The 17,915-nt window shown below is 45.1% G+C and overlaps 1 protein-coding gene across 4 annotated transcripts in view; it reads right to left on the reverse strand.

Moving 5' to 3' along the window:
* Nucleotides 1-596: 596 nt before the first annotated feature.
* Nucleotides 597-17,915, reverse strand: part of GRIA1 (glutamate ionotropic receptor AMPA type subunit 1) — a 336,275-nt gene continuing 318,956 nt past the window's right edge. For all 4 annotated transcript variants that reach the window (XM_043464901.1, XM_043464899.1, XM_043464900.1 and 1 more), the window contains exons 15-16: nt 12,278-12,412; nt 597-3,460 (exon numbers count right to left, since the gene is read on the reverse strand). In XM_043464901.1, the coding sequence (XP_043320836.1) occupies nt 3,260-3,460; nt 12,278-12,412 (336 nt within the window). In that variant the 3' untranslated portion in view covers nt 597-3,259. The remainder of the gene's footprint in view (nt 3,461-12,277; nt 12,413-17,915) is intronic.

The raw sequence follows: 17,915 nt of genomic DNA on the forward strand, positions 1-17,915 counted from the left end.
CACTGTTATTTTAGACCTCTGGCCCCTTCTAATGTGCAAAGTTCCCTAGGAAAGAAAACACTTGAAGCTGTTCTTAATCATTGGTATTTACATGTCAAAAAATGTCAGGTCCTTTACAGAGTCCATCTTGCTTGAGTGAAAGAATAGCTTTCAGGCAAGAAGAGGGGTCATGTGCCCTAAGGACCACAGTTGTCTCTTTATAAGCCTGATCTGGATTTGGTTTTGGTTGTGACTCTGCACATCATAGGTGTATCTGGACTCCAGCTGGGGGAATGTCTAGAAGACATTCCGTGTGAACCTTCCAGTTCCCTAGAGGTGCTGTGACTACTGCAAGTTAAACCCTGCTCCTTACGCAATTGGAACCATAACCCTTGAAAACCGATACCATTCTGTCTTTTTGTTGTTATTGTCTCATTTGGGTGAATAAACCACAGTGATCTAGTTCATCTGCAATGACTTTGTTTGAAGAACTGTTCATGAGTCAGGAGTATTGGTCACCATCGAAAATGCACTGAACTTAGGCTTAACAATAAGGAAATAACATAGTTTAGTGCTCTGGCTTCAGAAATGGCACAAACATGGAATGGACAAATATGAAAAGTAGATAATGGATCCACAGTGATTTAATTCTTGGTGATATTTTCATTTTATGCAAATACCAAAAGAAAAAAAAAAACCTGTCTATTTGAAAGAAAAACAGGAACCAAGAAAAATATTTAGTGTTTGATCAAGCAAAAATCCTTTCACACATCTGCCAAGAGAGTTAAAACAAATAGAGATGTTAAATAAAAGGCCCAGGTACCAAAGAGCAAAATTTAATGAAAGCCAGAACTGTTTAGTATGGATTCCTGCTGAGAAAAATGTCAGTCTCCTTCAGTTTTCCCATTGCTCTATTTTTAAGAAAAGTGTAGTAAAAATACATAATACAAGTTAACTTTTTTCTTACTTTTGTTTTTCCCATCACCCCTCTGTCAATGAAAAACATCTGCTGGAGTCTTGGACCCCCACATAGCATACACACTCATTTCTAGCATAGCTGATCTGTTACTATCAGATCATGTTACTGGTGAACTTAGTGGCTGAAGAGGCATCTTACCAGGCCAAAGGCAAAATATTTTTGAAGCATGTTGATTGTAGAGGGTTATTTCGAACTCCTCTGAAATGCAGACTCCATAAGGGTGGGTCGTATCAGATTCTGCAGTGGTAGGCTAAGGGTTAGGGAAAATCTGGTGGGAGGGCAATGGATGGGTAGGACACCAGCTGGGCAGTAGCAAAAAGTGACAATCCTTCTCGGGGGTTCTGCTTCACATACCATGCCCACATGGATATATGAGAGACTGAACGACACTTGAGTTGAGAGGGCAAAGAGTTTGATTTTGGGATGGTTTTTTGCTATGGCTGATGAAAGGAGGATGGAAGAGACATACAGATGGTGGGGGTCCATGGAGAGAATCCACATATGAAGCCAGCCATGCTGCATCTACTTGGAGGTAGGCTCCAAAACCTTTAGTTTGTCCATTGCTAATGATAATCCCTAGCAGAGAAGAATGGATAGAAGTTGGGGGGTGAGGGAAAAAGCCAGAATATGGTTTTCAGTAAAGGCTGATGACACATGGCACACTCTAGGTGATGAATCATGCACCTAGCAGAGAGGTGCTGGAGAGAAGGAAGCTGACTGCACCAGGAATGAGAGCTGGGATCTCCAAGAAAGCCATGTGCCAAGATCCCAACCAAAGTTGTAGTCAGCCTAGGCTTCTCTCCATGAACCCTGTCACTTCTCCAGTCTTGTTTTAGTTTCACATTGTGGGCACAATCCAATGATTCTGGTCATTGGATCATAACATTCTCATTCTGTCTTAACCGGGGGAAGATTGGCCTCTTCAAGTTACAAGTTGGGATCAGGGATCTTAAGGTCTCCCAGTGTTGTTATCAACCTAATCCATCTCCCTGTCCTTCAAATCATTCAGCCTTGGGCATTTCACTTCCTAAAGATGACAGTTCATCTGACCACCTGGTAAAATAACACTCATACATGGACATAAAAACTCAAGTTCTCCAGGTCACTAAAACCCTAAACTTCACACTTGGTCTCTCAGTCTTAGGACAGGGCACACTATAGAAAGTTCTATTGCTTGTGGGCTTGGATGAAGCTTCCTCTTCCAAAGTTCTTCCATCAGCTTTTTTTTGTTTCTTCTCTTTTTTTGCATTTAGCTTGTATAACATTTCCCCCACATCAGAGGCTCCAAGGAGAAAGAGTCTACTCTACAATGGGGTTGCTGCAGAGGACTATCAAATGAAAAGTGAGAATCAGGGATGAGCGTTTTCTGGATGTCAGCTATTCCCAAGGCTCGACTTGGTTTAGGAGGTCAGTTGCCCTTCAGCCACCAGAATGCCATTGGGCTTGAGAATAGCAGAAGGACATACTCCTCAGGGCTGAGCATGATTCTGTGACAAAGCATACTGTTCCACCTAAGGCCTGTGAGATGGCTGTTACACATTCAAGGAAGCTTTATCTGCATCTCCAGCAATAACTTCATGAGTCTTCTTCTGACTGCATGTCTGCCTTTACAGCTTCTTTGCCACCCAGGGTCTGAGTTGCTTCACACGTGTTTTTAACTAAGTCAGTGCCTGGGCAGTGCCCTGTGTGGAGAGGCAACCCACTCCTCCAGCAATGTCGGTCTCCATCCATGGCTTGGGGCTGAGGTGTGGAGGGGATTTGGAGAGCTCCCATGATGAATTCATTTGAAGATTGCTGTTTTCCTTTTGCTTGCTTGTCAGGTGGAACAAATCTTGAATCTCGAATCTGAAAACTAAAGTGGGATGGGTAGGGAGTTGGGAGTAAGAAGGAAAAGGAAGGGATCTAACAGAACCTGCAAACCATGGATATTAGTAAGAAAAAAAAATAGTGCACACACTAAGACACATGAACAACTGAATTAAAAGAAAACAGTACAGTTTCCTCATTAGTGCTCCCGTGACACAGGCTCTACATGACAGGGTTATTCTCCCCTTATTGCCATACAATGTTATTTATCATCCTCGCTTAGCCAACGGAAAAGGGCAAAAGAACATCAAAAAAGGAGAAGGGGCCACAAAATGGTTTCTTGATTCTTCAGGAAAATCTGTTGACTCCTCCTCCTCGTGGTCCTGGTGGTTGGTGGCGGTTGTGTTTCGTTTTGTTGTTTTTGGCACTGAGGGGTATGGGATGGAACTGGGCGAGCCTGGGCATACTCCCCAAGGGGGTCTCCATCTGCTGCAGTTATAATCCGGTGGCACCCAAGGGCATCCCTGAACTGTGGCTCATGCAGGGGATCGACTGCATGGACTTGGGGAAGTCATGGCTGACCACCCGGCCGTTCTCTCCACTCCCGCCACCGCTGGCTCCTGCCCCACTGTTTCGAGGGAGCGTCGATGTCCGTATGGCTTCGTTGATGGATTGCTGTGGGATCAAACAGAAACCCTTTTCAGGAGGACCGGGGGTTCTTCCCCAGGTCCTTGGCAATGACAGGCAAGGAGAATGAGTCAACACTGGGCTTAAAATGTCACTCCAACTCTCCTCCCTACCCAGCTTGTTTCCTAATCTGTAATGCTAATCCTGACTTCCTGTGAACTCACAGAACTGTTACCTGGCTGTGGACTAGTCTGATTCCCTCTCTGGAGCTCATGTTCTCTAAGTTTAACGAGATGTGCTGAATTGGGTGATCTCTAAGATCCTTCACCTTCTGTGATTTCTAAAGGTACAATGGTTCCATGGTAGTATTGATGATAATAAATGTAGCAACGTGACCAAGTAGAAACGCCCTGGAAATGGGGTTTAGGAAACTTGGGTTTTAGTCCTGATTCTGACATCAACTTGCTATGTGACTTTGTGCATAGCTATTTCTCTAGACCTTTGAAATCTCCATGTTTGTCAAAGTGTATTAGAGAGAATGGTTCTTTCTATACTGCATGAAAAAATGAGTTGAAATGTTACACAAAATTGATGGTATATCATTGTTGGGTGAAACTTTAAAACTACTTATGATTACTTCTGGAAAAAAATGTCATCTTACCTCTAGCAGTGTGTGTTAAGAGAACATAGGGACTTGTTTGACTAATACGGTATGCATAATATAATGGAAAAGAAGCCTGTGCTAAAGAAAATGAAAATGAATTCCAAAGATCATTATCTGTCATCCACTTCCCATTAGCGCATATAACCTGTACTTCTACCCTGACACATCAGATTGGTGCTACTGATTTGTGAAAGATTATGATTTCTAGAATGTTGAAATTCTAAAGAATGTTAAAAGAGCTCCAATGATAACCCCAGGATGAGATGAGTTAGACAAAATGATCAAGACAAGAATCTGTGATTATAATCATATCCTATTAGACAAGAGGAAGTGTTCTTTTCTGCGTTCCTTTGGAGAATGAAATTTCATGACCAGAAATCCAAACCCTTTTCCTGTCACCTCCAACTTCTCGTTAAAAGATACCCATAGAAATTTTGAGGTAGGGCTTAGTTTCTTGATGAAAATCAACACAAAAATTTGTCTATGAGTTTAGAGGTTTCTTTCTGTAAGGCCAATCTATCCATTCTTCAAGACTCAATTTGTTCCTACCTCTTTGAAGTTGTCTTAGACTGCCCCAGCATGTCCTGCCCCCCATCCTCACCAGTTCTCTACATTATACACTTGCTTGCAATGATTCTGCTTTAGGTATGTAACTTCTGTCTTCTTTAAGAGAGCTAACTGTCTGTAGAAGGACAAGGGCTGTGTCTTCTCAATCCTTAGCTGCCTGCCAGCGAGCCCAGCATGTCGTTAGAGGCTCAGTAGATATCTTTGAATGTGTCTAAGAAAAGCCAAACACATAGGGCCAGTCTTAAAAAGTTGATGACGTCCCCCTTTGCATATTGACATGATTCAAGTGATCAGAGAAGTAAGTCAACCTCGTGTGGCCTCATGGACATAAACAGGGCAGTTTTGACCCAGTTGTTATTCTTTCTGCTACACTATGCTTTGGGAGGATCCTCTTATTACTGGTAATTCTGACAGTGTTTTAAAATAGTTTTCCTTTTAAAAAATTCCATGATTCAGACAGATCTGCCCCATATGATGCTCCACCCACACAGGTTCTGTCTTCTCTTCAAACTCCTGGACATAGTATATTTACATTCTGCCTGCACTGACGAGGAAGTGCGACCTGGAGAGCACTCTTCTAAGTCAAGGTCACATCAACACCTCTGTGCTGCTCTATGGGGGAAATGTAAAAAGAAATGTAAAAAGAAAACATGAGAAATTCATGGTGACTTGTTCTCACTTTTAAATTGTTGACAAGAACTTTTTATTTGTGTGTAGGGGCAGTGTGGAACCTTCTATGAGTTAGCTTGGGATGTCTATCTTCTATGAGTTTTCTCTGCTACACTCCTTTAATTAAAACAAAAAGTTTAAAGTTCACACAGATCACCCTGGGCTTTCTTTCTCAAAAGGTCTCACATATTTCCGTAATATCCCATAGAAGTCAGTGGTACTTGACATATTTATTTTAAAGGAGAAGGCTAGTGGCATAATCAGTATTGGTGCCTATGAGTCTGAGGTAACTGAGCCAGGCATGTAGCTAGAACTCTTCAAGTTCAAGTCATTCAGGATTGGTTTTTATGAAAGCTGAGGAGTTCTCTGAGGTCAGTGACTCCATTCTCCTGTTGGTGGTGGGGGTTACCTGCTTACTGGTTTCCTTTCTAATCTGAGGAGAAGGGATGAATAGAGTCAAAACGGGAGTGGAAAGCACTGCTAAAAACTACCATTTCACTAGTCCTCAAACTTGGCTGCAGGTTGTAGGGGTTTCAGAGGAAGAAACACTGATGTTTGAGACCTGCCTCAGGGATGCTGACTTAATAGGTGTGGTGTGTGGCGTGGACATCTAGAGTTTCAACCGCCCCCAGGTTATTCTAATATGCAAATAAGGTGAAAACATACTGGTCTTAGTTGATTTCACTTTATAGAGCAACTGAGGACTTGTCACTGACTCGCTTCAAGTTACAGTTATCTGTGACCTCGGGTCAAAGTGGACGACCCCCTGCCTGTGAGGCCTTCTCCACCTGGTAGCTAACACATTGTAAGCTGATGTCATCTCTCCCCTTGCCTCTGGAAACTGTGGTTCTCCCCTGTCCATCCTTGACATGCCACCTGTTCTTCAAGTTCATCCTTATAAGTAGTTGTTTCTGAAACAGATACTCGGGGAGAAAAGGGTGAGTGAAAAGTCTAGCCTCAAAGTCCCAGAGTTGCTGCTTCAGAAACTCATTTATCTAACAGTGATGACACCCTAACTTTTCAGCTACTTGCTTTTCTAAGAAAAGTCTGCCCAGCCTCTGCACATCATAGAACACCCTAGTAAAGGCTCAGCCCTCGGTGATGCCTTCGAGTCAGAGGGGCCACCTGCTGTGGAGGACGCACCCCCCTCCCCTGCCGTACCCATGCCTGACCATGTACCTCAGCTGCTCATTAATTCCAGGGAAACATGCAAAGCCTTGATGGCTGTGGTTTCAACACAGCCCGTGTCAGCACAGCTACTACAATTATGAAAAGTCAGCACTCTCCTGGGGGTGGGAGAGGCTGGGAATTATTCTTTTGAGGGGGATCAATGCGGTAGATAATAAAGACCCTGGTTAGCCTTACTATCAGTTAAGGGCTCAGGTTTCTGTCTGTTTTCCCAAGCAGAGGAGAGCTACAGGGTGTCTGAGAGTTTATTCAATTTGGAGTATGTCTTGGATTTGAAATTTTTTTTTTACTGTGTGACAGTTTCAGTTAAGCTGAAATGTTGGTGTTGCCTAAAGTCCCTCTCTGAGCGCCCAGCTCTTCCTTGCTCTCCTTTCTCATCAGTCTTCCTGTGCCCAATCTCCCTGGCCTTCCTCTTATGTCTGGGCAAGAGTTTTGGTCTTTGGGTCTGTGATACTTGTGCCTCCTTTGGTGACAACCATCGTCCCCTGGTTAACTCCTTCTCTGCTTCAAGTCTGTTCACCATCACTGTTTCAGGGAAGCCTCTTGTCCTGCCCCTGACCCCATCCCCTGATCAGGACTTGACTGCTGTGGGCATTTTTCTTCAAACACTCATTGAACATATATTACACATTTGCTTATTTTCTGTCAATTAAACTCTCAGTTTCCTGAGAGCAGAAACTGGCTTGCTCCTGACTGGATCCTGAGGGCTGAGTGATGCCTAGCAGGCAGTGGTGTTGCATACGTCTTTGTAGAAGGACTGCCTGCAGGGTGCCTTCCCTCTGTCCCTGTGACACTTCCTCTGTGTCCTGCTCACATAACATCAAAGGGGAGAGGGTCTCAGTAATGCGCAAGCCAAGGATCACGTCCCACGGATGGCCTAAACAACTAGATCAGACAAACCTAAGGATAAGGACTGCCTCTTATTTGTCTGTGCACTGTGGGTGGGGTTTTGATGGGACCTAGTAGGTGATAAAAATTATCTGTTGCCCTGTGGTTGGGGTGGAGAAAGAAATTGATGAGAAGTGACTTGGCTGGTACCAAGAACCCAGGCTTTGCAGAAGCCACGTTGGAGATCTCATTCCTGTTCCACCAGCTCTGAGTTTGTTGGAAAAACTACTTAACTTCTCTGACCCCCTATTTCTTCATCTGTAGAACTGCAAGCACAGGGTTAATGAAAATGTATATTAAGCACTTTGAATAGAGAAGTTACTAAAAAGGTATTTTTCCTTTTTCCCCTCCCTTTCTTCTTTCTTTCTCCTTTCCTTCTTTCCCTTTCCTGCACCCTCTTCTTCTCTTTCCTCTGTTTTTCATGCAGGGTGGGGAAGGGCTCCATAACCACTGTTGAGAAATAGGAGGCTGATTGTGAACTAGGTTTAGGGGCTCAAAGTCTCAAGGGTTGGCCACGTACTGTAGTTAAGGGAGGAAATAAGAAGGAAGGTTCTTGCCAAAGGCCTTGGATACTGTCAGTGCAGTCCTCTGTGTGAAGGTGGAGGCTGAACTTTTGAAAAGAGTTAATCTGCCTTTGGAGCAGGCAAAGTACAGAATGATAGAGAGAACTACAAAGCAGCAAAGTCTGAGAGGCAAGCAGAATTTGTTCACTTATCTCCTTTGGATAAGAGAGGGGTTGATGGAGCTCTGAAAATTAAGGACTGGGTTGACACTTAAGGCCCATAAAGGCATCTTTTCTGCAGGTAGAATATTAAAAATTCTATTAGGAGTCTCATTGTGTTGGGAAGAAGTTATGCCAACCAGTGGAATTAACTATAGAAGATTGTGATGGAACAGCTTGCATTAATGATTCTAAGAGATCCTGATGTTGGCTCCTGAGAAATTTGATATCTTCCTTAGAAAGGGAAGGGGGAGAATGTCTCCCAGAAGTTATGGTATGACTCAGTTGACTTTCTTAAGGATTCTTGTCTTTACTTGGATGTTGTGGCTTCAGTGGTGAAGGTCAATATTATACAGGTTTAAGAGGATCTTTGTTGTTAGCCACCCTGGTACCGCCACCTGGCACTGACCATGATTAGTAGGATATGGTCATCCCATAGGAAGGGCTGGAAGCCCAGTCCTGCTTGGGCATGTCTGGTTTTATCAGATCTCATGATGGAGCCAAAAGGACATCAGGTGATGTGTGTGCTTCCTGGCTGGGTGGTTTTGATGGTTGTGTTTGCTTCATCTGAGAGCAGCTCCTTCCATTGCCTCACCTTGTCCTCCAGGAGATTTTCACTGGATACAATCCCACATTAATCTAACTAACGCTTACCCTATATGTGTGGGATGTCCAAAGAGAAATCAGATACAGCTTCTTACCTTAGGAAACTCACAATCTCTATGGCTTAAAAAACCCTAGGACATGTTAGTAGGGGCTATGACATGAAAGTCTTAAGGAGGCTGTAGCTGGCCACTAATAATATAATTCTAGTTAATAATATAATTCTTTATAATAATATAATTCTAGTAATTATTATTTACTTAGGGCTTACTATGGCCCAGGAATTTTGCAGAGCCTTTATACCCACTTTTTCATATAATCCACAACAATTTTTATAAGGTGTATATTGGGTTGGCCAAAGGTTTGTTTAGGTTTTCCATATGATGTTACCAAAAAACCCAGATGAACTTTTTGGCTAACCCAATGTTACCACTAGCCCCATTTTATGAAAAGGAGGATCAGAGAGCTATTGAAACTTGTTCAGGATGATTCAGTTAATGTGCAGAGCAGGTAATATTTGTGCTCAGACATTCAGTCTCCAGAGCCTTGCTGCACTATGTTTGAGGGGAGTTTCCTCAGTGAGCACCAGGCCAATCCTGGGACCCTGGTTTCGGTTATGGCCCATGGGGAAGGTTTTGGGGGGTTGTGGATGGAGGAGAGTGAAAAAGTTGGCTTAAAGCTCAGCATTCAAAAAACTAAAATCATGGCATCTGGTCCCATCACTTCATGGGAAATAGATGGGGAAACAGTAGAAACAGTGTCAGACTTTATTTTTCTGGGCTCCCAAATCACTGCAGATCGTGATTGCAGCCATGAAATTAAAAGACGCTTACTCCTTGGAAGGAAAGTTATGACCAACCTAGACAGCATATTTAAAAGCAAAGGCATTACTTTGCCAAAAAAGGTCCATCTAGTCAAGGCTATGGTTTTTCCAGTAGTCGTGTATGGATGTGAGAGTTGGACTGTGAAGAAAGCTGAGTGTCGAAGAATTGATGCTTTTGAACTGTGGTGTTGGAGAAGACTCTTGAGAGTCCCTTGGACTGCAAGGAGATCCAACTAGTCCATCCTAAAGGAGATCAGCCCTGAGTGTTCATTGGAAAAACTGATGTTGAAGCTGAAACTCTAATACTTTGGCCATCTGATGCGAAGATCTGACTCATTGGAAAAGACCCTGATGCTGGGAAAGATTGGGGGTGGGAGGAGAAGGGGACGACAGAGGATGAGATGGCTGGATGGCATCACTGACTTGATGGACATGGGTTTGAGTAAACTCCGGGAGTTGGTGATGGACAGGGAGGCCTGGCGTGCTGCGATTCATGGGGTCGCAAAGAGTCGGACACGACTGAGCGACTGAACTTACTGACTGACGGAAAGGTTGTGCTAACCTAGGTCTTCTCCTGTTCCACTTACTCCCTCTGGAGTAACCCTTCCGCACTTTTGATGGGTAAGATAAGAGTTTTTAGGCTTATGCTTTGAATGGGGTAGGCAAAGACAGCTCTTCAGGTTCCAGGAGACCTTGTTGTGTCCAGCCAAGCTCCTTGGAGGTCTACACTGAGTTTAGAATCTGAGATCCGTACTTTTGCTGTGCTTTGTCCTTTCTGAGAGGACCTGAACTTGGATGAACTGGTCAAGGGTGGGATGGAGGTGTTCCTAGGTCCCTGACCAAGTACCATTACACTACCATCCCTTAATTACTCCATGCTATATATCTTGGGAAGTTGACTTTGGGGTTTCCCTAGTGACTCAGATGGTAAAGAATCTGCCTGCAATGCAGGAGACCTGGGTTCAATCCCTGAGTTGGGAGGATCCCCTGGAGAAGAGAATGTCTTCCCACTCTAGTATTCTTGCCTGGACAGAGGAGCCTGGAAGGCTATAGTGCATGGGGTCTCAAAGAGCTGGATGCAACTGAGCAACTAATTATGGGAAGGAAGACAGAGAGGGATTGGCTTGCATCAAGACACATGGGTGGGTGCACGTGGAAGGCATGAGGTGGGTGGCTGGAGTATGGAGCATGTAAGGAGAGCAGATTGCCTGGGGAGGGGAAAGTAGGCTAGAACTATGATGTGGAAATGTTGAATGCCAGGACAGAAGGCCCTCCGCTCTCGACTCCCACTCCCTGTGTACAGAACTGAGTACACAGTTTCCAAACAGGGGAAGCAAATGTCCAGCCATGTCTTCTCCAGGAGGGACCTGGAGGTATATGTAGGGTGGCAGAGAGATATAGGGTGCCTAAGGCAGGAAGAGGGTTGGTAGAAGGCTATGGCTGTGGTCCAACAGTGGGTATGCTGAGTCTGGGAGTGATTGCATGTTGAAAAAAGGACTTCTTAGGGCACGTTCTGGGAGAGAAAATTCTATCAATGAGTCCTGCTAGTCTACGCAAGTCAAAGTAACAGCCTAGGGTACATTGCTCAGAATGACTGTGCTTCTTGCCACTTCTGTTGGTTTGAATTACACTTGTCCTTCCTCTTAATTTCTGGTTCTTCCTGGAAGCCTTCTCTATTTTCTCCCTCCTATATATCCCTATAGGTCTTCCTATCTATGCCATAGTTTGGGTCCCTGAGTAGATTTTCTTTGTTAAAACTGCTGAAAGTTACAGATAGTGTCTTAGTTCTCTCTGCCTCCTCATGATGTCTTGCTTATGGTGTTGCTCACATGAATAACATTTTCTTCCCCAAATATTTTCTTATTGAAGCTAAATGATGACAAGTGAGGGGCCTTGATGGTCATTTAGTCCAGACTCCCATTGGATACTTTGAATCTATACATTTGTCAGGAATTATTCATCCTCTACAGGTATGCCTCTAGTGATGGGCTGTGTGTTACTGGCAAAAATCCATCCCATTTTGGGATAGCTCTGAAAGAAAAGTAGATCTCACTTACTGTGTTCACATCTGTTCTCCATAACTTTTAGTCATTAGTTCTTGTTGTATACTTTGGGACTCCACAAAACTGATCTGTTTTCTTTCACTCCCAAGAATTCTTCATGTTTTTACAGGCAGCTCTCATAACTTCCATATTTCTTCTCTTTTTGAGTTACCTGCCTTCACTATATTTGATGTGGTTTGGGGTCATCAGTTAATGTGCTTACCATTCTCTGGGCATGATCCTCTCTGCCAAAGTCCATCTTACAGTGTGATGGCCAAGAATAGACCTACCTCACCCAGCATGGCAAAATCATCCACCTTGCAGAGGGAAGATGCCCCCTCTGCTGTTTTGGAGCTACACTTCAGTTAACATGACACCAGAGAGTCACTACCAGGAGCGACCGTGAGGCAGTCACTCTTGCCTCACACTGCCTTGAGTGTTCACTCAACCCCTAACTTTTCATCTCACCACCCATCAGTGGCTGATGCATTTGTTTTCTCAGGCCTTGTATTTATCCTGACACATGCCCACATCTTCCTTCCTCTCTCACCGCTGCCTCTTGCCCTGCCGCCTTCCTCATAACCTAACTCTCTATCAGCCCCTGCCTAGGACTGACCTCCACCTCCCATCATTTCCCACCCTTTCTAGCAAAAGGGACTCCCAGGAAACCCAGCTGTATCACAGAACAGGTTAGGAAAAAGGCCTGGGAAGACGATGCCACCTTCATCCGCTTGGATTCGCTACGCGATTTGTAGCAGAACTCAATTAAGGCAACCAGCATGGCGAGTCCAAGTCCTCCGATCAGGATGTAGAACACGCCCGCCACATTGCTGAGGCTGAGAGCACTCGTCTTGTCCTAGGAAGAGGAGGAGGGAGAGGGGAGGGGGGAGAGTCCAGTGAGCCAGGGGGCTAGAGACTAACCAAGCAGCAGCATTTTAACACACATACACTCAACCCCATCACCCTCTTTAACATTCATAATAGTTGGAAAGGCTTTGTATATATTGACAGAGTTTTCAACATTCCCCAGAAAAACAATGTGTGCCTGTGTGTATTCATGTATGTGTGTGTGTGACAATTCTCTGAGCATCCCTGATTATATTTAGTTGATAATTAGATTTCCCATCCTCCCCAGTGCCTGCTTTAGGGTGGGGGATGCCACAAGAAGTCGGGGCAGTTTCCACCAAGATCTGTACCCCTGAGCTTACCCCATTCTTTCAGGAAACTGTGTCCCTTCCTTTTCAGCTGAATTCCTGCCCCCCACCCCCTCAGTTGCTCAGCAACACACTGGCCTTGCTTATTGTTTATGCCTGTGAGCATTTTTCTGCGAGTTGGTACTTAAAGTGAACTTTCTCCTAGATGTGCATTTGATTTCAATTTAATAAGACAGTTATTGTATGTATAATAAAGATCAACCAATGTATACCTTTAACTTACTGTGCTGAGTCCCAATGAAGGGAAAAAGAAAACTGGGGGGCTTGGAATAGAAAAAAGGCACTGAGGTAGAAAAATGGCTCCATTAAACCCTAATAATTATGCTTAATTGGAGTCATTTTTCTCATGGAGGTGCTTGCTGAAAAACACCGTAGGCAGATTCAGATAGCTGAATTTAGAAATCTCTGTTGCCTGGGCTAAAGATCTTGCACTACTTCTGAATGGGCAGGATCAGGGAGCAGGGTGCTTAATTCCTAGGGTCCTGGGGACAAGCGTCCATGTCCAGTAGGAAGTGGACAGAACTCATTTCATGGAGCCTGAGAAACAACTTCAGTTTATGAGACCATCCCTGAGTTCTGTCACTTCCAATGAGATTCACGAGTTGGGGACTGAGGGACAGCATCCTCCCAGGTGGTGAAAACAACCAAACAAAACTTCTCGTTACGGGGGAAGGTAATGACTTGGGGAGATTGATTGTGTTAGTAGCTCAGTCATGTCCAGCTCTTGCAACCCCATGGACTGTAGCCCACCAGGCTCCTTTGTCCATGGGATTCTCCAGGCAAGAATACTGGAGTGGGGTGCCATTCCCTTCTCCTGGGGATCTTCCCAACCTAGGGATTCAACCCGGGACTCCTGCATTGCAGCAGATTCTGTACCATTTGAGCCACCAGGGAAGCTGACTTGGGGAGAGGGGGATCAATTAAATTCTTGACTTAGGCAAGAAAACATCTTTAGATCTTGGAAGCGTACTCATCCCCAGATGCCATGGCGGCTTGAACATCTTGGTTGATATTGTTTGCTCAGGTTCAGATTTCTCATCGAATTAAAATGAAATGCACGCCTCCGCTGGCACTGGCGCACAGCCGTGGTTGGTTGGTGGCACTAGGTAGGATAAAGCTTTTATCTATCTCTGGGTGTTGTTTTTCAGGTGGGGATGTTGCAAAAGGTGAGCTGTCATGCCCTAGGGACTGCTCTGAATCTGGGTATGTGGAAAGGGGTCAGCAATTGACCAAGTCAGTGGCCTCTGCCCCAGTTCTACTTGGTGCATTGTACAGAATTCAGCTCAGCTGAGCTTGGGGACCACAGCTGGCAAATAGCAGCCTCCCTTCTCTCTCTAGAAGCCGCCTTGGCTGGCAGAGCTGTTGGATTATCTAAAGCATATTTCTCTGGTGGCTTCCTGTATTGCTAAAGCAGATGGTTCTTGAATATGGGTTACACTTGGCAAGGTGTAGCCTGGCTTTGGAAGTGGTGGAAATGATTATTGAGAGGGGTAGAATTTCTCCTGTTCTGGTATCGTGGCCTGACAAGGGAAATATGCAAAAATGAGTTTGATGCTTGGTTCAAGAGTTGGCTGAACAAGTAAATTCTCACTTGGCTTGATTTTTCAGAATGCTCAAAATGTCTCCCCGTTTGGTGTTTGTGAGTTCTGTAGTTCCCCTGGGAAGTAAGTCTTTAGTTTTTGGAGGACTTATGATTTATAGAAGTTCCTATAAAACTCTCCTGTGTGGGCTAGCCTGGGGTGTGCTGGGGAGGCACATTACTATATTATCAGCTCACATCTTGGAAGAGAGTGGTTGACAGTGAAGCTCAGATGGAGTGGATGGGGAACTGGCCTGGGGGGAGGTGGTAGACAAGAAGGCTAGGAGGAAAAGACTGAGTCCTATTGACTTCATCAGTTGATCAGCCTTTCAGTAGCTGAAGTACATCTTGCCTCCTGGTTTCCAAGGCTGTTTTTGTTTCCTTCTTTATAGTCTTTTCAAGTTCACTTTGGTTGTAGATTATCTTCAAGGATAAGGGAGTGGTGGGCACCTTTTTTTGTTACTATCTTCGAAAAAGTCATAAGCAGCCATCTTCCTCCCTGACTATAGAAGGTGCAGTGTCCATTTGTGATATATCATTGAAGGAAGTAGGGTCAGATCTTCATATGGAAGTGGGGATAGGAGGCATATTCTGTGTATCTGCAGAAGGAGGAAGGTCCAGTGGCTGAGTCTTTATATCTGGAGGTAGGGAGCATCCTTCACTTCTGAAGGAGGTCTCTGGTCCATGGGGATGGCAGTGTATGTTGGTGAGGGGACATATGCCATACAAACCAAACCAAGAGGGCAGTCAGATGGTATGGGCACTGCCACCTCTCGCAGGACACACTGCTACAGATCCTTCATTACATCGACACAATCCTGGGAAGACCTCTGGAATCAAGGGAGCACCTGAGTCACCAGCAGTATCAGAAAGAAAACTTAGATGAAGCATTACCATCTAAATTTGGCACAGTGAGATAGGGTGTATAATGAAGGTCTGATGGGTGTTGGTGTCTTCTTGGCTCGCATAGTTGAGGAGTTTACATTTAGGCAAGGTTTCTAATTTCCCTTAGGTGTGCCACTGACTTTTTGATAGCACCAAATTTAGTTCTTTTGAGGAGACCCAAGCCATAATTTTCCATCAAGTTGCCATTACTGACTCTCTTTGACTCCCTCTGTTGGAATATGATGGGGTATCCTGGGCAGAAACAAAACTTCCTGTTATCTAAGAACCAGAACTGTGATTCCTCTGTCTCCATGTCAGAGGGGACTTTCTCACGCCTCTATGCACAAACAGCCATGTTCATGTTTCATAAGCAAGCTACATGCTTCCAAACTTTGACCAGGGAGGGGGAAGGACAGAACCCAAATCTCCCGAGCACCCCTCTGGGAGACCCCATTCTCCCCGTATCCCTTAGCAGCTGCACTCCCCAGAGCCAGGCAGCTTGCTGGTGGGAGTGAAAAACTCACAACTTGTCTTCCAACAGGAGCAAGGAGAGTGACAGTACCAAGAATGACAGGTGAAAAGAAAAACAAAAATTCCATCTTTCAGAGTTGTTGGGCTTGTTGTTATGGTGATGAGCCCCCCCTTCATCTGTTGCCCTTAACCTATTGTCTTGATTTGCTGCCTTCCCCATGTGCCAGTGATATTTTTTTCTTTTTCATATTTTTCCTTGCTCTTCCCACATACCGGGGGTCTGTTCCAGACGCCCTCTGTGTTTCTGAGCCGACATCCCACTCAGGAACATGAAGATGTCTTGATTCTTCATGAGGAGAGTTGAACCAGGTCTGAGGCAGAGAGACTTGATGCCTTTTAATGGCATAAGTAGAAAGTTCTAAGGAGAAGCCAAGGCTTTGGCCATAAGCCTAGCCCTTCCCATGGATACTGGGATGCCCATTACATGAAGTCTACTAAATCTGGACCAAGCTTCAGTTTCTCCAGATGCTTCCATTCCTTCTTATCTTCTTGCTGTAAGTTTGAACTCCTCTGAAGTAAAGGCTGTAGCTTTTGCTCTCCTCTGCCTTCCACAGCTTTTCTGATGTGGGTACAAGTGAAGTGTTAGGGGTGCCTGCAATCCATCCCAGACTGGATCTATAACCTGACTTTGCCTTTCGTGTCCATGAGAATAGTCCAGCCCTTCTTCCAACTGTTAGCCTTTCTGCTCTAGTAGGCTTTCTCTTGTGCTTTTCCAAAACTTATATTTTTGGCTTAGGAGCCATTTTCCTGAGCAGTTGATTATTTCCTGGGAATGGAGACTGAGTGGTTGGCTAGCTTCACTCACAAGCTGGAACCAAAGTGGGGGAGTTATGGAAGGTGGATTTGATTGAATTAAAGGAAGACCTTTCAAATCCATGGAGCCCCTTGCTATGGTGAATGTTGAGTTCCTCAAACATGGGTGCATTCAGGAGGAAGCTGATAAAGTCATCTAAGGGATTCAAGCACTGGACAGTTAGACCAAGTGACCTTGGACGTTCATCCCAACCCCCAGAGATGTGAGGCATCTAAGGAGTTCCTTGAAGCCTGGTGGGATCATGTTTTTTATTTATAAGTTCTCCCTAGAGACTAACCTCTTTAGGGGATGCAAAAAAAGAACTCATGTTAATTGGCAGCTTCTGCCGTTCCATTTCCAATCTAGGCCAGTTCCCTAGCCTGCATATTTTCCCCAAGAGCAACACAGGATGAGAATTGGCCCATTGTGCTAATAATTGGCAAGGCAAATGCTGTGAAAGTGAGGGCTCTGGGGGCGGCTCTCCTCAGCAGTGTGTGCTCAGGGACCGCTGCTGTACAATGCACCACAGAACATCCTGACTCCAAACCAGATTGCAGCAGAGAACTCAAGGAGTTGGTGTGGGTTGTGGAGGGGAACCCAAGTGCTGGTGGAGGCCTCTCCCAGAGTGGGAGGAATTTTCCAAGACAGAGGCACCCATCGGAGGGTCAAGGGGGTGTCCACCTAGGGGGCCTTTCACTCTGAGCTGTCTGCGTGGACAGCATCAGAGAGCTGGGCTCTTGTGTGGCAGAGGAAACTCGAGCCTGCTGTCCCCAGAGCTGCTCCTGGCTCATGGCCCCGGAAACAGCGTTTGAAAGGAAAAATCTTTGTGTCTGTTTAGTCCCTTCTCCTAGGGCAGTGACAGGAGCTTGAGGATGTGTGGCTTAGGATCACTAGGTCTTTGATGTAAGTTGGATGTGTCATTTTGGAGCACACATAGCTCCCAGGAGATGGACCCTGAAGTCACCTGTTCTCTCTAGGCCATTGCCTGTGTAGTCTTACAGGTACCAGGAGCCCTGACCCTCTAGGATGCTTGGCTGGAGCCCAGAGTCTCTATGGTTTGGGGGAGATGGACTGCCTTCTGCATCTCTTTGTCTCAAGGATTTTCCTCCCATCCTTGTTGCCCTGACATCACCTCTTGAGGCAGTGGGTAGGTGGGGGAGAGAGGGAGCAGAGCATCCCTATGTGACTCAGGTCTTTTCAGGTAGTTAATGCTCTTTACCTCTGACAGGGGCAGGAGTGGGGGTTTGTACACATTGAAAATTCATAGCTTGCATTCTATTGCCTTCTAGACCTTGCTGAGGTTGGGGGTGGGAAGGTGAGTACATCCCAGGGTGGATGGACATCCCTGCTGGTAGTG

Source organism: Cervus canadensis, chromosome 4 (assembly GCF_019320065.1).
Source record: "Cervus canadensis isolate Bull #8, Minnesota chromosome 4, ASM1932006v1, whole genome shotgun sequence".
NCBI classification, from domain to species: Eukaryota; Metazoa; Chordata; class Mammalia; order Artiodactyla; family Cervidae; genus Cervus; species Cervus canadensis.